This window comes from Falco biarmicus, chromosome 11 (assembly GCF_023638135.1).
Source record: "Falco biarmicus isolate bFalBia1 chromosome 11, bFalBia1.pri, whole genome shotgun sequence".
NCBI lineage: Eukaryota > Metazoa > Chordata > Aves > Falconiformes > Falconidae > Falco > Falco biarmicus.
In genome coordinates this window covers 28866380-28890676 of record NC_079298.1, presented here as the reverse complement: position 1 = coordinate 28890676, position 24297 = coordinate 28866380, and the positions used below count along the sequence as shown (strand labels likewise).

Below are 24297 nucleotides of genomic sequence, written 5' to 3'. Positions count from 1 at the left end.
CTTTACATCAAGAGCGGGAAATGGGTGTTTGAGGAGGTAGCGGCTGTGTTTAGGTGTTTGCAGAGGTCTGGTTCACTGAGCATGGGCTCACAGGAGAAATATCTCTTGTCCTGTCTTCCATCTGCCCTACCCTGTGGTCCCAAAGTCCTAAGCACAACCTCCTAGCAGCATCACGTCTCTCCTGAGCTCTCCTTCCCTGTGCTTGCCTGGCTTTCTGCCCGGTGTCCTTCCCCATGCTCAGCTCCCCTGGGCAGGCCAGCCAGCCCCACTGCCCCCTCTGCCTTGGCCTGGGGGTTTTCTAGTCCTCAGGTTCCTGCTTCCTGGTGTGGGGAGCACAGCGAGCCCCTGCCGGCACAGCACATGGGGTGCCACCAGGTTATGTTTTGCCCTGGGATGGCGAGCAGCTGCCAGCAAGTGAGCTCACTGCTTGGCACCTTCATGGGGAGCCATGCCTTCAGCCTGTGCTCTGCCTGCCTGGATCGCTAGCCCTTTACAGCCTTCCACATCAGCTTACAGAACTGAGTGAATAAGCCTTTTGATCCTCCCTGGCCTTAGGCCATACAGGGCTGCAAACGGCAAATGATAAATCCTTTTGCAGCTCTCTTGCCACTGTGCCTTTCTGGCCTGGTACCAACCCCCCTCCTCCCAGTCCTCAGTGTTACTTAATTTGCTTTACTTGGTGTACTACCACATGGCTGGAAGCAAGCATCCCTGGGGCTGGTCTGGACCCCTTGGAAAACCAACTGTCAGCTCAGAGAACAGCTCTGCTGGGTGAAGTTATGGATGTTGCTGAGAAAACTCCAATAAGTCAAACCTTCCCAACCAGTTACTGCAGGAGACTGTTGGATTTCATGCCGTACTTTCCCATTTTGATACTTGAATATGGAAACTAAATTCCTGTGCTTTCTGCTGTCTGAGCTGGACAGCGCTAGCTTTACAGCAGTGGGATCGATTGCACTTTGCCAGGCACACTCCAGCTTTCTTGTTCTCTCCTTAGTGAAGCAGCCAGGCAACCGCTGTGACTCATGCTAGCTGATGAAATTTAAGTGGTGTCTAAAAACCGCAGGCTCATTATTCACTGTTATGCGTGACCATGTGTGGTAGAGAAGGAGGTAACTTTTGAAGGGGCATGAAAGGAGCTTAAATTAAATGTTTCCCATCCTTTGTTCTTGTTTCGCGTAATCCACATAAAGAGGAGGAGGTCCCATCCCATCCTGTTTTGCACCACCTTCCATAGCTTCTTCTTGGCTGGAAAGCAAGAGCCCCATGGCTCTGATGGGTGCGGTAGGGGGGGACTCCTTCCCCAGGGGTGACTGTGGCTCTTACGTCAGCTTGGTCACCCTGTCCCTTGCTTTACATGAGTGGGGAGGTAGGAAAGAGGAGAGAGAAGGGAAGGAAGACACAGTGGCCACCTCTGTAGTTTATGCAGCAGTTTGTGTTAAACCCAAGACACAGCAGTGGTGGAGATTGCTTTAAAATCGTAGAGGAGTCAGTAATCCCCAGTTGATGACTGAAAAGTGGATGACTGATGATTCTGTGAAATGGGTCTCAGGTCCCATTTCAGTAGCAATAAGCACAGGAAGGGGAACGCACTGTCCCTCCAGCGTTAGGGACTGTCCGCAGAAACTGTCCAGCCTTGCACTGCAACACCTCCAGCTGTAATGAGCTTCAAGGGGTGACCTAAAACCTCAGTGCACCGACCTCGTTGAACAAAGCTGTAAGATGTGGCTTTAGCACCACCTACAAGCTCCTACAAGGCATTAACCCCAATAAGAAAAACTAATGTTTTTCATATCAAAGAGACTTGTAGAGGAAGGGGTCACCAGATACAAATGGAAGCTGATGGTATGGAAACTTACTGGTGAGGAGAGTCAGTCCCTCAAGTAAATAATCTCAGGAATTGAATTGTTTCAATCTTTATTTCAAGACAAGTGCATCTACATGTATATATGTAGGTCAGTCTAGTTCAACCTGAAAAGTGCAGGGGAATCAGTGTGTGAAATGCCCTCTCCTGCTCTAAACAAGAAGAAAGGGTGCACCCTTCCAAGGTACAAATCCATTCCTGTTGCTTAAGCTTAATCTTTCTTGCTGTCCTGCGCACCTGTCCACACCACTGACACGGCCAGCCCTGCACATCAGGAAGCCCCAGCCCTGCACACCCTTGGGGAGAACTGAAACTCAAGCTGAGCTGTAAAAAAAAGAAAGTATGTAAAAATTTCATATAGTTTTCATACCAGTGAAAATGTCTGCTGAAACACAGTGAATGTATAAATCACCCCCCCATCCCCAAGGGACACTACATGCCCAGCAGTTACAAAGGGAAGTTTTATTAGCTTTTAGGAAGCTAATTGTCACTTCAGCAGGGGAGGATGACAATCCCCAGCTTGGGGGCAGGGTGCAGCTGCCTTCTGTCCTGATGGCATGCAGAGCAGCCAGAGGTGAAAGCACAAAATGCCCCTTGCAGCTGGGGAGGAGCATCCTGTGGATGCAAGTCAGCCCACAGCTTCTCAGTCCTGAGATGAGAAAAAGGTGCTTCTGGGCACTGCAAGAATAACTGCTTCAGCTACTGAGTTTTCCCCTGAGCCTGTGGCCCTGCCCCAGGTTGGGAAGTTCATAAAATCCACCAACAATATTGTAAAGCATATGGAAAAGCTCACCAAGGCCTGGAAGATTTCCTTAACTGCCTTTGGCACCTGAGCCCACCGGAGTGCTCAGCCAGGAGCAGGTCAGGCCAGCAGCTGAGGTGGGCAGCAGTGTGGCTGGTGCCTGTGTAGCAGGAACACCCTGGAGCACTGGGAGCATCTGCAAAGAGGAGCTTAGTGCCCACAGCACGAAGTCTGAACCCTTCCCAGTGTCTCTAAGAAATATGAAGTAACATTCTTATGCCTATAGTATAAATACATAAATAATTTTAACAAAAGACTTTGCAGTGTACAGCCAGGTAGTCAATTTGTTCTTGAAATCTGCCCCACTTGAACCAAAAATACAGTTCACGTGCTGCCTGCAAGTGTGGGCAGGGCTGGACTTGTCCACAGCAGCCACGTGCTGTAATGAGAAGAGGGACCAGGATTGCTGAGAGCAGCCTGACTTCAGCAGGAGCCAGGCAGGGTGCGCATGGGTACACAGGCGCATCGTGGAGGTGGTGCCTGTGAATCTCTGGTGGTGCATACCTGTATGACAAGGTCTACTGCGAGGCTCAGGGGAACCGTCTGAGTCCTCCCAGAGGAAAGGATGCACAGACCTGCAGGTTTCACTTGGTCCATTAGAGGGAACCCACCAAATCCGGAGTGTTCATGGTTTTCCAAACTTTTATGTGCCTGGATCACTTTTGGGTCAAGCCAGTCTGTGTGTGTGTGCTTGAAGGAGATTCTCCTTCAACTTAACACCTCCAAGAGCCGGTATCAGTATGTAAATGTCCCAGAAGATACTCCCTTGGCTCAGGCTTCAGCAGTCTGCAGATAGCTGGAAGAGCCAGTGCACCTCCGCTCTTAAAAGCTGCTCCTAAAAACCTCACAGTCACTGCAGGGCCTGTGTGTCTGCTGTCTAGTGCAGTCCCGTCAGCTTCTTTCAAAAGACCGCCTTCCTCTCGTGGCCTTTACCTGTCAGAAAGCATTTACCTGGACCACTGCAAAGGCATCCCCTGCCACTTCTTCCCTGTCTCCTGCCTCGCCAGGCAAAGGGCTGTTGAGCAGATCTGTTCTCCTCCTTCTCCAAATGGCTTCAAGACACTTGAGGCATCTTCCTGATTTACCAGACTTCTATTTTAGCAAATATACAGTGTATTTGTACTATATACAGATACTGTCAAGTAAACAGAGAAACCCAGAGGGCCTCTGCATATGAGCTAAGCTTAGGTGACTGTCTTTGGCTTTCATTTCTGTTCTCCTCAAGGGCTCCACACTTCCCTTTCTCCAGTGGTAGAAAGATCAATCCTAGGTAGCAGAACAGCTGCACGGCGCTCCAAAGAGATGAACATGGCATGCACTATGTAAAGCCCGTTTGCACTGTAGTTTCTCTGCACTCCAGCTGAGGCAAATGCCCGCAGGCAAATGGATGGGTAGGAAAGGCTGTACTTTACACGTTACATCTAATACGTCATCTTCTACAGCGAGCAAGTGAAGGGAGTTAATAACAAAAGGCTAAACGACAAATCCTTGATGGTGGCGTCAGAGTTGGTCAACAGGGTGATGTTATCTTCATGAAATAAGTAGAGCACTGTGGTGAGGTTTACTGGAGTGTCTCTGTCCTGGAAAGGTTGCTCCCAAAGGGCCAAGCTGGTCGCCTTACCCGTCTTCTGCAGTGTCAGCTTCAGCAAGTCCTCCTCTTCCAGGTCAGAGAAAAAGATACAGCCCTTCAAGGACACGAGGTAGAGGCCATCACAGGTGATCATGATGGAACCATTTCTGATCTGAATAGAGCCTAGTTCAGCAGTGAGGTTCATGGCTACTCCTTTCACGCTTTTACCTGGGATGGAAAAAGCGAAGATGATTCCATGATGACAAGTGTCATCTTGGAAATGGGCTGTTTTATATGAACTGACTGCAGGAATGGGGGGAAAATACAGGAAAGGAAGAGAGTGAACTAGAGAATAGGGCAGACCAGAGCTAGAATATCATCTACTCTAGACAGTCATCATCTACAATAGAAGTTTCCAAGTCCCTGCTCCTGAGCAAGCTGTGCCTTTTGGACTACAACTCCAGATTGTATGAATTATTCCTCCAAGTTTCTATTTATGCACTATATATTTACTGTATGTCTGTCTGTCTTAAAATACAGACATGTAAGTAAAGCATCTCTGTGGGTTTAGGAAGCATTGGTTCCTAGAAAAAAAAAAGAAAATAAAGACAGTAAGTAAGAGGAAAAATGTGCAGAGCTGGAAGGAAGTGAAAAAGTGCTTTCAGTGAACATGCTGCTAACATAAGTCCTTGCCCTTGGGTTTGGTTGTGGGGTTTTTTTAATAGAAGACAGGGTGAAAAAACAGTGTAGAGACAGAAATGGAAGAAACAAATTAATACAGATCAGAGTCAGGAGAAGTTAAACCAGAACTTATCATGAAAGGTTTTCTCTTGGAATGAGCAGTAACAGTTCCCAGGGCTGTGCTGGGAATGTTTCCCTGCTGTGTTCCTGGGTTTTTGGCACACCAGCTGAAACCTCTTGGACCCAGAAGGTAGGAAGCACAGCCTCTCTGGGCTGAGGCCAAATTTCTCAAAGCTTCTTCTCTAAGAACATAGGCTTCTATTAGGTTAGGTTCATTGTTACTTTACAATATTAACTGAAATTAAAACCGAATTAAAAATTTTAGTATTTGCTTCTATAGTTGAGGTATGTCATTGGTCAGCATGCAGAGCACTGCTATTTCTGCTACCGTGCGTACACTTGTTCGCTCTTCCCCAGGAAATCATTTACATTTTTCATAAATCAGGAAATCGTTGACTTGTTTCAGAAATACCCCAAGAGCACATCGCATGTACTCAGTAAACTCTCAAAAATACTCTTCTTGTTCTTTCACAGAGTGAAAGCTTGTTTTAGTAGATAGGTAAGGATTGCAGAAATCTGTGTGGATTTTCAGGTTTCTTCTGCTTTGGGAATCCCTTTTGTTTGGTTTTGGCCCCTTACAGCACTGGGTCAGGTTTGGCCCCTCTCTCCCAAGACAGCTCTCCTGGCACCTTCCTCCATCAGAAGAAATAGCCATTGCTGTGACAAAAAGCACTTAAAAACCTCTGGCGTTTTAAGGACCACCGGCCACCATGGCACGCTGCGGGGACCATGCGTGGGTGCAGAGCAGAGCAGGGAGCTGGGAGCCCTCCCAGGGGCGGGGGGAGCCCTCTGGGGGAACTGCAGTACTGGGGGGTTGCAACCTAAGGAAGCTGGAGCTGCCACCCGGGTCCCAGGGAAGTGTTCCAGGGGTATGGGCATCCCTGGAGCCCCCACAGGACATGCTCTGGGGAGCTGGGAGCCGTCCAGTAACCGAGGCAGTGCTCCAGCAGAGCCAGGAGCTCTCCTGAGGGTTGTTGGGGGGGGGGGGGGGGGCAGCGGCGGTTCCGGTAGCGGCTGCTGTACAGGGGCAGCATGGCAGGTGTACCAGTGCTCGTTGGGGGCCGGGGGCAGCATTGAAGGGCCTGGTGAGCCCTGCCTGGGTGCCCCCTGCCCTAATGTCCACCCACCTGTGTATCGGATGTGGGTCCACTGCACTATGTCACTCTGAGGCTGAAAGAAAAGAAGAGAAATCCTTGTTAACACACCAGGAGGGTCCCTTCCCGCTGCACTATTGCTTTTGTTTCCAAGCCAGGACTGTATCTCCAAAAGCATCACAGACAGCCTCAGCTGGCACGACTGCTACTAGCCAGCTACGCTTTACTTGCTTTTATATGTGCACTCACAACCCAGAAAGCCAACCGTATCCGGGGCTGCATCACAAGCAGCGTGACCAGCAGGTCGAGGCAGGTGACTCTCCCTCTCCACTCCGCTGTCCTGAGTCCCCACTTGGAGCGCTGTGCCCAGCTCGGGGGCCCCGACATAAGGAGGACATGGACTTGTTGGAGCAAGTCCACAGGAGGGCCATGAAGATGCTCAGAGGGGCTGGAACACCTCTTCTATGGAGACAGGCTAAGAGGGTTGGGGTTGTTCAGCCTGGAGAAGAGAAGGCTCCGGGGAGACCTTTGAGCAGCCTGCCAGTACCTAAAGAGGCCGACAGGAAAGATGGAGAGAGACATTTTACAAGGGCATGTAGTGATAGGACAAGGGGAAGTGACTTTAAACTGAGAGAGGGTCGATCTAGATTAGATCTAAGGAAGAAATTCTTTACTATGAGAGCTGTGAGGCACTGGCAGAGGTTGCCCAGAGCAGCTGTGGGTGCCCCATCCCTGGAAATGTTCAAGGCCAAGCTGGACGGGGCTTGGAGCAACCTGGTCTGGTGGGAGGGGTCCCTGCCCATGGCAGGGGATTTGGAATTGGATGATCTTTAAGGTCCTTTCCAACCCAAACCATTCTGTGATTCTTTATCATTATTATAAAATACAGTGGTTCTATTATAAAATAGAGTGGTTCCTAGCCAGTCTGACTTCCAGCCCAGTGCTGAGCCCTCCAGAACATACCAGGCAGTGTTGGTCCTGTTTAGAAAAAAACCCTGGTAAATGTAATTGAGTCAGACCAAACATTGAGGAAGGACCTTGGGGTGTAGAGGCTCTTCTGCCTGACCCCCCCCGAGTCTGACTTACAGCCAGGGGTGCCAGTTTGCAGAGCTGGGACCCAGACATGTCCCCACTGTCTCACCCTCCTCCTGCATGGTACTAAGAGGTGGCTCTGGCCTTACGGTTCCCTCTACTTTGGATCTTTTACAGGCTGTTACTAGATGTGTGTCTCTGTGGCTCCCGTAGAAATGCATTAAGACATGTTTAAAATCGATTTGCATTTTATGAGTGTAACAGAAAAACTGAACGCAAATACAGAAGCATGTATCTTACTGATCAGAGACACAAAACACCAAGCTTCTGTATAGATCTGAACTTTGCATCAAACCCATCTCTCATCTTAACCACAGAAGGCCCAAATCTACAGTCTCCACACAACCACAAGTCCTCAGTGTTTTGCTAGCTTAAAGAATGAAAGGTTAGGCTTGCTGCTCCATGCTCTTCTCTTTCCTAAGGGAAAAGGTGGGATGGTGGGATGTGCGTTGGCCTGACTTTCATGTATTTGACCTCATGCGTTTGTTACAGGAACAGAGCAGCCCCTTCACTGAGCACAGGGAAGGTTTTGGTAGCAGCGCAGAGTGAGCAGAGACATGCCCATCTGCAGGTTCTGTGCTGGGCGCTGGTAAAGGCAAGCGGCAGGGGAAGGAAGCTGGAGCCAGGCTGCTGTGTGCTGGAGGGTGAGGTGGGTCCTGGTGGTGGGGAAGGTCCGCTCTGACACCCTCTAGTGCTGCCACAGCTGATGCTCTGCCCCTTCCTCCACTGGCAAGGCTGGGTTCAGCTGCCAAATACAAGCTTTTATTGCGCACTGGCTCCGGTGGAACTATCTCCCCCAGCATTACTGATCCTATCCACCGCCTCAGCAGCTTGAGTCTTACACTTACTCTTTTTCAAGGCACCCAAGCGCACGAGCATTTCACTCTGGTTCAGGCAGCTGGGATTTCCAGGTGGTTTCCCAACAAGATAATAGCAAAGCACAGAACCACTGGGCTTCTGAGGACAAACACCATCCACTGCAACCTGTCTGATCTGGCCACTGGTGAACAGGCACATCAAACACAGACAGGTTGGGTGACAAACTTGTAGCAATAGTAGGAATGTCAGCCCTGTTGTCACTAATGCACGTTACCTGTATTACGTATCTCTAACAGTTACTGCACAATCTCAAAGCACTTTGCAATTATCTAGTAGTATGTTCTGCTGAGAACATCTCTGTAGGACTGGAAGGATGTCCACAAGCTAATAACAAAGTTAGTCACTCTTCTTTCTGTATTCTGCCTTCTAATGGTATGTGGGAAAGGATGCCAGGAGAGCTGAGGGCACAGAGGTGCTTCTTACCAACTGTTTCAGATTTCCTTGTATCATTTACAGAGTTTCCACATCATTTTCACCTGTTCTGGTTCCCCAGACATGAGACTGCCTCTTGTCTGGGACATTGTGTCTGTGCCACGTGGCAGAAGTTTCAGGAATAGGTTTGTACTGCACAAAGCACAAATCTCAGGGGACTGTAGCAATACACACTGGTTGTGAGGACTGCTGCAATCGTGTACCCGACTCCCTGTGTCATACGGATTGCAGACAACTGTGCACTGGAAGAGCGTTGTACCTTCTCCACACCAGGTGGTCTTAGGATTATGGCCATATCTTCCTTATTGACATTAAACCTCTGCATGATTACTCTTCCTACACCTTTTTCTGCCCTGTTCAAGCAAAACCAACCTATAACAGATCACTAGAAACCTTTGAATTCCCAACAGCTGCTCAAGGCTTTTACGTCCCATGCATTCACCGTCAGGGGGTTTCACACCCCCGATCACACCTGTGAGTGGCTTGCCCATGGCCTGATCCCAGCTGGTGTGGCCAGAAGAGGTAATTCCAGCAGAGGTGGGAATTCACAAGCCTTGCAGATGTGAAAGCAGGCTATCACTGCCTTGTATTTTTTTAACTTGCTCATTTGGAAATCACAGCTGAGGTTTGCTCTCCAGGTGGCACCATGGCAGAAACCAGATCACTCTCCCTTTTTATTAAGCATGGTCTAAGCTGCAGACACTGACCTTCCTGAGCACGTGCCGTAACATTGTTTGAGTTATGTTTTCACAGAAGAGTCCAAGGGCTTTTTTTAGGAGCTGTGAGAACAATGGAAAGTAATCAAATACGGTCTTGCTATGAAAAAACACAGCTGCTGTCTTGCTATCAAAGTTAGTGTAGCACTTTCCAGCCCTGGAGAGCCGGAGACAGTCTTCCCAAGAAGAAGGGCAGCCTCTCAGCTGCTCCCCAAGACCAGCGTTCCCAGCCTGCCACTCAGATGCTGCTGTGCCCCTGCTTCCCTACATCTCCCTAAACTGCCCCAAGAGTCAAGTCAGGTTAGTACTGCTGCCTTTTCTGTAGACATTTCTGTGGTGGGTTCCTGGGCTCGCACTGAGCCCTGGCATTCCAGTGCGATGAAATGCCCGTGTACAGCCCGTGAGACCACTCCTGCACAGCGTGGTGCAGTCAGAACAGCACACCATGCTTATCTGCTTAAAATAACAGAAACACATTCTGAGCCTGCAGTTAGCAAGTGTTTAAACCAAAAAGGTTCTCTGGTGACTCCTGGGTCCTGGACTTCTCATCTGCAGCAGCTGCTGCTCCTTGAGCACCCTGTTTCAGTTGTTTCTGTTGAGGAAGGGAAACTCCAGGCACGTATCGTATCCCCTCCTCAGCTGCTGCTCTCTTGGGTTTGTAAGGCTCACAGGCAGCAGCGCCAGCCCCTGCCACCTTCCTCTGGAGGAGGATTTGAGTTAACGTTTTTACAGAAGGGAGACATACTGAGAGCTGAGGAGTCACAACCAGACTGTGACCCAGGAGAGGCTTCTGCATCCTGAGCAGTGTGATATCTTGCCCTTCTCCATTGGCTTCCAGTACAACTCCTTTCTCCCAAAGTAGTGGAAGGAGAGGAGGACTGAACTGAAAGAAAAGTGTTATCTTTCACTGTTACCAGGCTCGTCATTCTGCAGTTTAATAACCACTGTGAGACTCAGGTCAGTGAAACTTGCACAGGGCACAAGGGTTTTTGTTAAACAGCAGGGGACACAGAGCATGAGGCCATCCCTCCCTTGCATGGTTACATGCCTGCTTGCTTCTCTGCCACGTCTAAGTAAGTGGGAGGAAAGAATGAACTCTGGTATGAAGAAGAACAACACACTTTAAAGTGGTACACAGTTCCTGGAGAAGATGTAGGAGGAGAAGTAGCTAGTGCAGAAGAGACACTGAAATCGCAGTGAAAGGTTGTTGACAATCCACCAGCCTGAAAACATGTGAAAGAGCCAAACATATTTGCTGTGAATTTTGCTACGGTATTTTGAGTTTCAAGAGTCTTTGTTATTTATATTTTTTGCAGTGGTGTTAAATGTACACGAAACTCTCTCTGGCCACATCAGCCTTTCTCTCTCTCATATACACACCCACAGGCAATGTCCTCTGCAGATATAGATGACTACTCCTAAAGCCCAGTATGTGTGCAGGCTGAGAGCCCTGGGTTTCAGAGCTGTCACAAGCTAGCTTGCTTTCTCACATATCTACCTGCACATATAGTAGTACTTCTAAAAAGTACAGGAGATGTATATGAGCAACCCGGGTTCTGATTCCTCCACATGCACTTGTTGAAAGCAAACATCCACCCAGATGATCCTATTTAATTAAATGGAAATACACACGAGTCAATGCAAGCAGGGGAGGGAGCAGGAGGGAGGTAGGCCTCCCTCCCCCATGGGCCAGTGCAAAGACCATTCTTGGAACCATTCCCCTCTGGACAACCTGCCCCCATACCATGCACTGGGCAATAGTAGATGTTGTTTTGAGGACACACAATGTAAAAAAATGAATTAAAGTCATTAAGGAAAGATTAAAAATTTGTGGTTTGAATGGGGATAAATCTAAATGCTTTTTTCTTTCTTAAAAAGAAATATCAAATAAACCCTACACAAAGCTTTACAGGCCAACAGACAATGGGTTGAACATTAGCTCTTACCGTTGAAGTTTGCAGAGAATCTATACCAAGGTAAATCAAGCAGGCAAGCAGTAATATCCACTGAGCAGCTGCAGACACGAGGTGCAGCGTGTTCCTAACCTGTCCTCTTTGCCAGCTCTTCCACTCATCCTCTGCAGGTTCCCTTTTGTGACCCATGTGGTCTTGATTTCTTGGCTCTACATCTGACTGTTCTTCCATCTCAGCCACCTGCCAACAGCTGCTGGAGAAGGGGCCAGGAGCACAGCAGGAGCCTGGAGGAGCAGGGGGCAGATGAACTGGATGCTCCTGTTCCAGGAGCAGAGATGAAGTGAAGACAGTGCCTTCAGGAGACTGCTTTATGCACACAGAGAAGCAGGCGGGGGAACTTCTTTGTGACTAATCTGAATTTCCCCTTCCTTCCTTTCTTTCTTTTCTTTTTAATTTTTCTTTTTCTTTTCTTTTTTTTTTTTGTGTGTGTGTGTGAATGTGGGGGATGATTTACTGCATCCCAGTTCAGTTTTGAGTAAGGGCCTTTGAAAGTGGATGTGTTTATATCTTTCATAGCTTCAGCTGTTGATGTCTTGATATGTGATGTTTCCAACAATAGCTAAATGACGGGTGGACAGTGCTTGTCTTCACTCAGCCTTTTGTCAGTAAGAGCTCTCATCTTTCTGTTCAGCCTCAGGTGGGGTGTTTACAGGGCTGGCTCCCTCCCGCATTAGCTGAAATCTTCTTTCTGTACAGAAGCAATAAATAGGAAGGGACGTGGGACAGGTGGACAGCACAAATGGGAGAGAAAATACGCACTTTCCATTTCTCTCCACCTTTGTCTTCCGGCTTTAAAGCCATGGGATGCTGCATGAAGCCTAAGAGGGAGAAAATGGAGAACTGCTCAGGGAAGATCCTTTTTTGCACACACTGAAACCTGCAGACCAGGGAACACACTTAGAGAGGACCTCCGGGCCATCCAGGCTTCCCTCCTGGAAGAGGACTGCACACCCGCTTTGCTTGGTCCTCTTGTGACATTGGCTTGTGACGCACGGAGCTGCTAATGTCAGTTGTCTGCAGCAGGGACCACCTCCTGTGCTTATTTGGAGTGACAGGCTTTGCATCCTTTTGGGGGGCAGTCCAGCACTGCTCTTTCCACTGCTCTTTTAGCTAGATTTTTTTTCTGTTCTAAATTAGCATATCGTGACTGAAGTCAGGTGCTGCCTCCTCCCGGTGAGGATCAAGCCCATTGGGAGTGCTATTGTCTGTCTGTCATTCAGGGATGAGTTGTCAGAAAGTTTCCCTTCCCCAAAACTACTCTCTCAACCTGTCACAAGGCACATGTCCTGACAAGCATGTACCCTGCATGCAGAGGAAACAGAAGTAATGTTTTTTCATGTGTTTTTTTCCATCTAGGCAAGGATATTTCCTATGAACATACACCAAAGGAAGGGGGGAGTACAGCAGCTGGGTAAGCAACCTGCCGTGAGGAGACCGCATGCTCGCCACCCTTGTTCTTGAAAAATAACCTTGAGTTGCCAGTAGCTGGTGGATTGAGGCAGGAATACTCTCTGGTGTTTGTCTCAAGAGTAAACCAAAAGTCATGGAAACTTACTGAAGAAGGCTCAGCTTTCACATTTTCCATCAGTTCTTGAGTGCATGGAAATCCTTGTCCCACTTTCACTGGCGACCACTCACCAGGGCGTGCTGGAACCCCCGGCTGAGCCTCAGCCTGATGAGAGACCTCAGAACAACCTTAATCCTCCTTGCTCGTTCAGAAATACGACAGGAGAGTTTGCACTGCCACCGAGCACTTCTCTCTGATTCAGAGGGTGAGTTTGGAGGCAGGACTCCAACATGTTGCAGTCACACAGCGCCTGGGAGCCTGTGCAGCCCCAACCAAGCTCAGCATCGACTGTGACTGGGCTTGGGCTTGGCCAAGCACTGCAGAGGAGTGAAGCAATACTGTACGGTGCGGTGCTGCAGAGACCTGCTGAGGCTGGGTGGTGTGAAGAAGGAAACTGTTTGCTCCCATGGACCTGCAGCAGCCTGCCATGTCTAGATGCTTGCTTAAAAGGTCCCCAGAAAAACACTCACCCTGCTCACAGCCCTGGTGTTCATCCATAAGGGGTTTGGTGGTGCTGGGGAGTCCACAGACACTCTGGAGATGAGGACATCTCACATGTGGCTTCAGAGCAGCTTCCTGGGGGGGAACAAATCCATGTCTGGGTCCTTACCCCATGGGCAGAGGTCTCGGCCACGGCAGTGCAGATGGATGGCAGTGGTGGTCAGGAAGCTGGGACCTGGACCCACAGGAAAGGTGAAACAGGCTCAGAGGGCTGTCCAGGCCACACAACACCTGAGCACGTGCCTCCTCGTGCCCAGAGGTCTCTGCCATGGGGTTGTCTTAGGGCAGCGTGCCCAGACCCCCCTCGTTTGCAGCCCCCACGGCTGAAGGAGGCAGGCATGGAGGAGGGCTGTGGGGCCAGGGCTGCCCCATACCTGCGCTCCTACCTGTAGCGATAGTTGCCAGCGAATGACTGCAGAGGCAGCCAGCTGCAGGCCTTGCACAGCCTACCGACGGGCTCGTCCATGTTTCAGCGGGGAATCACAGACCGAGAGCACACAAGCATGATGCCGTGGCTGTCTTCCTGGAAGAGCAGGCATTGCTGTGTATCACAGAAACATGGGCTGTTCTGCCCTGCAGACTCCCTCCAAGAAAGGAAACTTGGGTTTGCCATTTGCTGCTTAGTTTCTGCAAAAATGCCAGGATGCTGAGCATAGGTGTTCCAAACTCATGTGATTCTGTTAATTCTCACATTTTGGGTACATGCCTTTGAACCAGACACGAGCTCTCGCCCAGCTCCATCCTCAACTCTGGATCTTCTACTGCTTTTGTTCCTAAACCCATAAATTTCAGAAACACATACGCACACCCTCGCCCCACATAAAAAAAAAAATGTGGGCGGAGGGTGTGCATATGTATTTCTGAAATTGCCTCATCATTTCTGTACTCCCCAGTGCAAGTGTTGCTCAGCCTGGGTTAACAAGACCAACAGTGCTGAGGATCAAAAGCTACATTTCAAGTAATTTATCTGGCATTGTGTCTGAAACAGGAAAGAGGACAGCTCATTCAGAGGCATCATAAACACCTATGCACAGACTATCTATTGTGGGTTTAATTGCCTCCTGCCTTGCATACGAAAACGTGCATGCAAATTTGGTGGCTTTAGACATGTGCTGTCAGAGCCCCTGCTCTCCATCCTAGAGGAAATCTTCCTGGCCTTTGGCACCCTGATGCATTGCAGGCTTGCTGCACACACCCAGCAGCTGCCAAAATTTGCTGTGTTGATCCAAATTATTTTGGTAGCTCTTCCACAGGGAGCCTAAAGCTGGAGTCTCTTGGGGGTTTTCCTCAACCCTTCGCAGTCATCATGCCATTCCAGTGATGGGGCAAGCCGGCAGGCTGAGGTGGCTTTGAGGGCTTTGTGAGCCTGTTGGCGCTCTGCAGCAGAGCCTGGTTACTTAGTAGTTTTCCAAAGAAATGCCTCTCGGTGGCAGATAAAGCAATGTTATTCCAGCCAGGACTGAAGGAAACCAGAGTTAACCAGTAGCATGGCTTGCTGGGTTGTTTGGGGTTTTTTTGACAACAATCCAGTCTCCCTTACATTAGGCTATCATTTCTGGGCTTTCCCAGCCTGGGGAGCTGTGTGTTTTAAAACCTTGGCTAAAGTGTGTTGGCCACAGTCAAGGCTGAATCCTGCAGCCTCATTGCTGTACCAGGTCTCAGATGCAGCTCGGAGCCCAGCCTGCCACTGTCCCCGTGCTGCTGTGCTCCAGCCACTGGGATGGGACAAAGAGCATCCTCACCGCTGACCACAGCCCGTGGGGAGAACCCTGTGTGTGGGAGCCCCGAGGTGGGGGCCCCTGCTCAAGGTCTGGCAGCCCTTGCTGGCACCCTCCTCAACAGAGTTCCCATTTTCTGGGAAAGTGCTTTTGCCTCCTCAAAAGGAGGAATTGGAGACCTGTATAGGAACGTTTAACTTCTCAGAAAAACAGTGAAACAACCAACTGAACAGTTTGTAAACATCTAGAAGGAAAAAGGAAACGAGCAGCCACCAGTGTGGGTTTCCAAGAACAAAACTTAATGTTGTCTTGTGGGGCAAGGAAGCCTCTTGGGCAGAGGAATAGCTGTGGGCATTCACGGTGCCGTCAGTGATAGTGCTGACTCTCTCTTTCATGAAGCTTTTTCATGAAGCATGTTCTGTATGAAACTGCTGCTCAGCAGAAGTGGAGCTGGTTGAGTGATTATTGATGGTTTGTTGTCAAAGCAGAAGGACATCAAAATGGAAGGACATCTGACTGGAAGGACAGCAGAATGGAGGGACATGCTTTATTCTCCTGGACCTGCTGTTCTGCAATGTGCTTGGCGATTCTTTGGGGATCCTCTGGGCCCTCTGGCAAGCCGAGCAGGAACGGGGACATGCTCACAGGTGAGATCTGACCTCTCGGTTCTTGCTGGTGGTCTTTGTCTGTAATTCAAAGGTTTGGCCTCCACTTGGAATAAATTACTGACTAGGGGAACAGCGCTGCTGCTGCAATTGTGCATTGCTGCAGCCAAGTAATACAACTTACTGTTGCGTGCGACTGCATACGTTCCACCGAGGCTGCCTTTGCCTCAAGAATAACCAGTCATGTGGTTTGATTTAGTAAACCAGTGGGAAATAGCAAAGGAAGCATTGCAGTTTTATAGGAGGCAGGGAAAAGCAGTGTTACAAAGGCAAGATTTTTCATCCAGGTCCTGCTGCTCAGCATGTGCCCCAGCTATTGCCGTTTAATGTTTCTGTCCAGAAATAAAGTATTTTGTAAATAAGCCAGGTATATTTATCAAAGTCAAGGAACTTTGCCTAAAAAGTTTATGGATTCCTGCTCCAGTGTCCCTGAACTATGCAAACTATCCCTCACCCTTGATTTCACTTCCATGTGGCCTTTTCTTGCCCCTTGCTTATAGGCACTCCTTGGCTGACGTGTGTCAAGGATTTCTGCCAGCAGAGGCACTGAGCCAGTGGAGAGGCGTTTATATTAGTCAGGCTATTTTTGGCAGTGTAAAGTAGAGAAGGAAATTGTGAAAATGCTGTGAAATCACTAGCAAAAATATTGACAGGATTTTGTGAGGAGATCCCAAAAAAGGAGCATCACCATTGGGGTAAATCCCACCGTACCTCACCCCAGAGTGCTGCACTGGGATTTTTCCAAGTAAGCAGCTTTATGGGAGCACTGGGCTGAGTGGCACATGGATTCTCCAGGGCACGCCTCCAGAAGCTTGCTGGTTCCTCACTGCTGTGTGCAGGGTTGTGTTCCCTGGCTGTCACAGTCCTCAGGCCAAGATAAGACTTTTTTCCAAGAGGATGTGGTGCTGAGCTCTGGCTACACCAAGCACAGCAAAGTCGGGCTTTAGGACTTCCCTCTCTGGTGGCTTTTCTTGGTGCTTAGGGACTGCAGTGTGCTCAGCATCCCAGGACAGGCTGGGTGGCATCTGTAAGCAGGTACAGTGACTGGGGAAGAGCTACATATTTAAAAGCAGCTTTTAACAGCAGCGTTGTGACATTCAGCGCAGCCCTCCGAGCAAGCCAAAGGTGACATTCCCTTCGCTAGCAGCCACCGCATTTCACACCATACTTGATAGGTTTCTCAACATCAGCTGCTGCTCCCTTTTTGACGTGACAGAAGAGTTTCCATTGACGGCGGTAATCTTTGCCCTCAGTATTATCTCTTTCCAGCGAGCCCTTGAGGACTGCGCTCTTCTGTTCCTCACAGTGGACCTCATTTACCGCAGTATCAGCTGAGTGGGCAGGGGCTAAGTGTTCACTGTGACACCCTTAAAAGGTCAAGGTGAACTCAGTCATACCAATCTCCCTTCCTTTTCCTCAGTAGCTGTTTCAGTCAGAAATCCCACCGTACCATACCATCATATCATAAGATATCAGGAGTGAAAATCAATTATATCTTTTGCCATTTTTTTGGTAAAGAGAAATGGTAAACTATGGGGAAAAAAATAAACTCCAGCTGACATTCAGAAATGCAGCTGGTATTGCAGAGCTCCCCGGCTCAGCCAGTTCCATTCCCAAGTCATTCCTGTGATGTTAGAAACCCGCAGGATGGATGCGAAGGTGGTGATGATCCAGACACAGCCCTGCTCAGGGTGAAGGAAGTGGTTTCTCTTGCCTATCCAGCACTGTAATCATTGACCTGTCTGCTTCTCTTCATCACCCTGTGGGAGTATTTATGGCCAACAAAAATGCTTCCAAAGTCATGCTTCCCGAAAACAAGGATTTGTTGCAGCTCTGGATTCTTCCTATGGGTCTCTCACTTGTTCACTTCTTCTAAACATGCTGATAGGAATTGTGAGCAGGGTTTTGGGGAAGACTTGCAGGCAGAGGTACTACCTTGTATTAGCTCCCTTAAATAGCTGGAGTTAAGCATGAGTGGATGGGTGATGGGCAAGCAGAGACTGCAGGAAGGAGAGCAGGGGGTTAAGAGCTGGTGACTTTTCTAGAACAGGGACAGGCTGCAGATTCCAACAGCTCTGCAAACCCCAGCCTCTGCCATGTGTCTCTCCATCTTGGGGTGACTTGTGCTTTTTAATCAGTGGTGATAGCCTTACATTTACTTCGAACTATTGCATTAAAGAGGTGGAGAAGGGTTAGACATCATTCCTGCCCCAGCCAAGGCCAGCAAGAAAGACCCACATGCAGTACCATTTCCTGCTTGATTAATCACTTCATCCCTCTGTAGATGTTTTCTTGGAATGCCACGCTCATCTTTTTCTAACGAGGATGCATGTCATACCGCTTCACCCGCCTCTCATCATCAGCTGTGTCAGAAAAGACTTATCCATGAGTTATGGAACTCCAGAGACTGAATCAAGAGCTGGTGTCAACAAAAGCATGTTGACCAGCATGATGTTTCATAGCATCTCCCTCATGGACAACATGAACTCTTTCCTTTTCTTGCTTTCTGAACGTTGTTTTCTTATTTTTAACACAGCTGTCAGGTTAAACTTCTGGCTAAAGTGCTTCCTTCACTGCTTCTCAAACACTTCTGAAAGAGCTCTTTAACTTTCCATTCACAGTCATTTAATTATTTTTCTTTCCACCTGGTCAGTTTTGCTTGTGATTTCCCCTAATTTATATTAGTCCTTCTGAAACATCTAATAACTGTATTACTGGCTGGGGCTGTCCTTTGCTCATACTGACTATGGTCAGATTGTGGCCACTACTCTTTAAGCTCTGACCACTTCTTCAGCAATCAAATCATGTCGATTCACTGTAAAGAGCACCAAATATACCACTAGCATCCAGCTTAACAGTTTCTATATTAGGAAATGTGCATCTGAAACCTTTGGAAATTCTCCTGATGCTCACCCTGGTGATGCAGGAGTCCTGATAAGAGATCTTCCCCACAGCATCACTGTTTCCTTCTCAAGATCCCACAGGAGGGAGGGTGCTGGGAGCTGGTGCCCACCTCTGCTTTAACATGGCAGACAACCCGCTTTCAGATTTCTCAGGTTTTTTTCTTTATTCCTTTTATTTACAAAAGACTGAACTGTCCAGATGAGACGCAGCTTGAATGAATGGTTGAAAAGTTTGTATTACAACAGGGCTTCCACAGGCTTAATCTTTTACTTTTGGGTGAGGTGACAAAAGGTCCGTATCCCCCAGAAACCAAGCAGTTGCCCACAGCAGATAGTCCTTGAGGCTTCCAGGCTCATCTCATGCCAATTTCACCATCTTTGTGACATAAGCCAGGAACACGGCTGGGGCAGGAAATATTTCCCAGCTGCTGTATAATTCTCCTACCAATATAAAACAAGCAGCCGGGCCCCACTTGCCCAGGGCTGTGTCAGTGCGGGCAGGAGGCCACGTGCACTCGCCGGAGCAGCCCACGGGTGCTGTGGACAGGGGCACCCACAGCCATCGCGTGGCCACGTATTTCAGTGCGTGCAGGGGCTCTACAGATGAGTGCGTCCAGCCCCTCCGCAGCACCAGTTCAGAGGGCTGCGAGGCAGCATTGAGAGCCTCAAATGACTAATCCCAGCTGGAGGTTTTCTCTGTATTACACACAGCAGCACTCGTGCTCCTGCAAGGCTTTAAAGCGGGGGACAGCGCAAAGGCTGCGATCACAGTCAGAGCCCCCAGAGACTCTGGATCCCTGCCCTTCCCACGCAGCCGTCACGCTGCCAGCCCCAGGGGACACAGGCAGACGCACAAGGCATGTGGCAGCACAAAACCCGGGGGGCCAAGCAGGCAGCCCCTCATGACGATATCGGCAGTTGACCCACGTTTGTTTCCTTCTTTACCTGCCACTTTCACCAGTCCTTAAGCAAAATACAAACAGCGCTGTCTAATTTCTCCCATAAAGACACGAACACAGCTGGGCTTCAGGGGAGTGTTTGGGGCCCCCTTGCCTGCAGCCAGCCCCCCACCACCCCCCCAGGAGGGCTTGAGAGGGGCCACCTCTCTGCAGGCAGGCAAGCAGGTGTGGGTTCACACCAGCCTCTCACTGGGGAAGCCTGTGCTGAGGTTGGTTTGTGTTCAGGTTTGCCAGATCTGGCAGCCCAACAGAGGTCAGGCTGCAGCGGCTCTGAGTCCCTGCATCCGGCCAGCAACGAAGCGGAGTCTGCATCCACACGGAATGTATACACACACACCCCCCGTACATATGTGTATATAGTTATATAGGCACATACACATGTAGTCAGCCAAGTAAACCAGCACAGGCAGAAAATGCACAGCCCTCACACAGACAGCACCAGTGGCCTCATCCTGTTCCCCTCTCTGGCTAATCAGGATGAAAACTCATTAGCAGAGAATATATACATACAATGTAATTCATTCAGCTGCTGATCTCAGACATACAGTCTCTCCAGTTTATTTTCCTGAGCCTTTTATCCTAGTTTCCAGCTGGTCTGGCTTGCTAGCGATCTCAAGCACCAAGACACCCACCTGCGCACCAGTCTCTCTGGCTGCTGCCATCCCAGCACACTGGCTGCTGGGCCCCATGCTGTCCCTCCCGTCACTGGCACTCCCACCTCCATGCACACCGGGCAGAGCCCCTCGCCAGGAAAACAGCTAAAAAGAGTTTAATAAGCAGACAGGACACACCGCAGCAATCAGGCGCAGGGCATGGCGAGACAGGCATCCAAGCAGTCCCATTCGTCCCCTTTTCCCGCACTGGTTCCTCCCCAAACCGCCTTGATCCCTCCCTTTCCCCGTTTGCTCCTTCCCCACACAACCCACAGTAAGTCCTGTACAACGTCAGAAGGCTTTTCCCAACATCCCATAATGAGCCCCATGTGCCTTTGGGCAACCACCCTGTGCTGGGCAGACTGGCAGAGTTTGCTGGTTCCTCACCAAGGCAGATGCAGTAACCCAGGGGGTGCATGACCACCTGTGCCCCCCCCAGCAGCATCCTGTCCCCCGCGATGTCACCAGAGCTCGCTTGTTAAACAGATGCTTGGAGCATCAGTTGCTTTTTGGTTTCTTTTGGATAGCTACAACCCTCTGGACAGGCTCCCACACTGGCATTAACAACTGTAAAATATTTTAATTGCAAGACTGCAAAACCCGTAAGTTATAGCTCAGGGATTTGGTGACATCTTTTTCATGTTAAAATCATCCTTCCTTATCCAGTGTTTAGGGATTGTTTGCTTTTTTTTTTAGCATATGCAGGTAATTTTAGAGCTTTTTAAGGAGTGATTTTTTTTTTTCAGTTGCATCTTCAGTACACATGCAACAGATAACTCAGGTCTGAACAAGGAAGAAAGTTTATCCCCCGACACTGCTTTTCCCTGCCAACATGCTCAGCTCCCTTCAAGACTGGGGATGGGGGAAAGGGCCCAGGTTACCTTGGGTTTTTTTACATCACTTCTTCTCCTTTCATGTTGCCTGCCCTGGGCTGGGAGGAAGCTGCAGCGGCCAGATCCACCAGCTCATGTGGAAACACCCCACGGTGTCGGGGCATGGCTGCTGGGGCTCACCTGCATCCCACCCACAGCACCCCAAGGGCTGCCCCAGCTCTGCTCTGGGCAACCCCCCAGGCAGAGGCAGCCCCAGCCCTGCTGCCTTTATAGCTGGGAAGAGCCTCAGCTGGCCCCAGGGACGCTGCCCTGGGGTGTAACGAGCTGAGCCTGGCTCCAGCCTCTGCAGCCCTTCCCTGCTGGTCCACCTCCTAATGCTCTGTCCCAGCCCACAACAATCCAAACCTGAATCCAGCCGTTCTGTGTTGGGGAGGTTATTATCTCTTTGATCCTCTTCCCTACCAAAAAAAAAAAAAAAGTTTGCACACACACACAGAAAAAAGACTTCAGAAGGAAAAAAAAAAAAGAAGGGAAAAAAAAGTTTGCCTCTAACTTTCCGTCCCAGTTCTGAGTCACTTTTAGTGCCAATAATAATAAATCTGTTTTTTCCTCCGGGAAAGGCTTTCTGTGCCACAACTCCCCAGGGGATGCAGAGAGGGCCACAGGTGGTGGCAGCACTGCCTGCCTCGCTGCCCCGGGTCAGCAGCCCTGGGGAGGGGGTCAGCATGTCCTGCTGCCGCGGGGCTCCCGGGGCTGCCTGGGGTGGGTCCCATGGAGGGGCAGCCGCCAGATAAGACACACCAAGCAATGACTTGCAAGCAGCGAACACGTCTGAACTTGCTTAACGTGTCTGAACTGGGGTTCAGCACCCAGCCAGGTCCCTGCAGTAACTTACCCCTAGCCCGGCTCCTTTCCCCACCACCCAGCCTGTGCCTTCGGCTCGCACCAGCTCTCCCACCCATCAACTGGGCGAGAGCCACCAGCGACCTCCCTCGCTGTGGCCAGAGCAAGAGAAATCAAGTTTTCCCTTTGGACTGCAGCACGGGGAACAGGGCTGGGCTGGCGTGCCATGGATGTGAGCAAGAGCCATCCCATTCCACTGGCCCTGTCTAGGGGCACTCACCTCTTGCCCCTGCTCCCCTTGCCTACGTGGGGCAGGGAGTGACCCTCGGGAGAAGCACCTTTTTCTCCCCAGGCAGCGTCAGTGCCAACCACAGCGCAGGATGTCTCTCACTCACTGTCTTCCCCGTGACTCAACTAGGTCAACCGAAGGCAGGCAGTGAGCGAGCAAGGAGGCAGTCGTGGTGGCAGCAGGGTTTTTTGTTCTCTTAACGCCACAGGCCCTCATCAACCTCAGACATCGTTCCAGCGCAGGCGGGATCAACGGGAAATCTGTTCCCACTTAGGTCCGCTCTGGCACATACCCTTGCCAACTCCCCATGGGCACCGAAACCTGCGTGAGCTGCGATGGGACCCAGCCCCATCGGCTTGCCAGGCTGGGGCACTTGGCCAGGTAGGCTGGGACAGCGGGGAAAGCAGGCCACTGCCTCCAGGCTGGTGGCCCATCCTGCTTGGGTGGTGGAGGATGGAGGTACCTGTCAGAGACCTAGATACAAGGTACCTTCAAATCTCAAACAGTTTGTGCTGTGCTTTGCCAGATTTCATGCCCACTTTCCCATCTTTCAGGCAAAGTTTCTCCCAGTCATTTTTCTACTTCCTCCACTAATTTCTCTGTGGTTGTTACTCTTGCCCTAGCACTATAGTTGCGCTAATTGATAAATAATATTTGTGGTTATGACTCATCAGTTGCACCATTACTGTCTACAAAATCAGTGTAGATCTGGGTAGAGATGCTTGTTAGTGCTGGAAAATAAAGCCCCCGTAGCTTTATGTAGCACCCACACTCGTCTCAAGGTTGTGACACACCAGCCCTGCCCCATGGGCCCCCTTCTCCCACGGTGACACTGAGTGCAGGGGGGACTGTTTCAAAACCACTGTTCCTGAGGCACTTCATTAGGCCAGCAGGAGCATTTGAAGAGCTGTCTTTTGATCCACTTTCCAGCAATTGCTTGTTATGGGTTTGTTGCAGTTTAACTGCAAAGAAACCAGCATTTTTGCTGGAAAAAGACTTTTGGTATTTGGTGGCTGAAGAAAAAAAAAAAAAAAAAAAATCCCGGAGAAGTTCAGCTGATAACGTGGTGGAGTCATCTGCGTAGTGCTAGGAGCGGGCGCAGTCATGTCTCTCCACCCAGCGATATCATCAATACTGCTATGACTTGTGCAGAATATAGGATGGAAAAAACGAAAGTGCTCAAATCAGCTGGAAATTTTCAGGTGGAGTGTGTGTCTGCAGGCAGCGCTGCTGCCTGCCGGGAGCCCACCACGACCGGCAGCCCCAGCCATACAATGGCCCCTGTCCGGGAGCCACACTTGGGTGCAAAAACTCCCCCAGCATCCAAAGAGAGCCCCAACCCCGACACAGTGACCCTGGGATGGGGAAAGCAGAAGTGCAGAGGCTGCTCCAGCCTCCGAAATGGAGGTGGCTGGTTCTCCCTCAGCCTTGTGTCCTGCTGAAACGGGGACCAGGGGTACGTGGGGCTGCCTGAGAGGCAGATGCAAGGCAGGAGCCGTACCAGCCTCTGGCTAACTCCAGTTGCAGGTATTTAAATAAACACTCCTGTGCAGCGGTCCCCTTACCTTCTCGCTGGTATTACTGACTTAGACACACAGTAGGAGCCTGGGAGCCCCTATGCCTGATGTCCCAAGCTTGGGGCAGCGTTGGTCCCTAAGGAATACACCCCAGAGCTAGTGGGTGCTGGCTGGTCCCTGTTGTCTCAGCATGGAGTCCCTCAGGCTGGGGAGGGGGTGTTTGATGCTGGGCATTGTGGGCAGGTGGCACTTCTCCACTCCGTGTAGAGCCCTGTGTAGGCTTTTAATAATACAGTAGGTAAGTAGTCAAACGTGGGGTAAAAATGCACTACTTATGGCTGTGATTCTCCCAGGGTCAAAGCAATCCAACGCTTGCATCCCCAAGACATTTTTGTAACTCTACTAGACATCTTTAAAGCTGAGAAACCAAAACCCCAGATGTCGGAGACTGGCAGGCTCCTGGGGCACCCAGTCCTTGGGAGGAGCGCTGCCTGCAGAGCAGGGACACAGCCTTGTCCCCCGGCTTCCATCCTTCCCTCACTGCAGGAGTCGCTTGAGGGCAGCTTCAAAGCTTAGTTAGAAACTCTAGCACTGCTCCAAGACCCCAGAAAGGAGCCAAGCAGCTG

At 50.0% G+C, this 24297-nt stretch overlaps 1 protein-coding gene and 1 long non-coding RNA gene across 2 annotated transcripts in view; one reads left to right on the top strand and one right to left on the bottom strand.

The window, feature by feature from the left end:
* The window catches only part of LOC130157190 (uncharacterized), a 134423-nt gene extending 118152 nt beyond the window's left edge, over positions 1–16271 (top strand). The window contains exon 3 of the long non-coding RNA XR_008824726.1: positions 12580–16271. This is a non-coding gene — a long non-coding RNA (uncharacterized LOC130157190). The remainder of the gene's footprint in view (positions 1–12579) is intronic.
* Positions 1957–12584, bottom strand: TNFSF4 (TNF superfamily member 4). Its single transcript, XM_056356514.1, has 3 exons — positions 11197–12584; positions 6165–6207; positions 1957–4464 (listed from the first exon to the last, which is right to left on the bottom strand). The coding sequence occupies exons 1-3, from the start codon at positions 11392–11394 to the stop codon at positions 4103–4105; spliced, it is 603 nt and encodes a 200-aa protein (XP_056212489.1). The 5' UTR covers positions 11395–12584; the 3' UTR covers positions 1957–4102.
* Positions 16272–24297: the final 8026 nt, after the last annotated feature.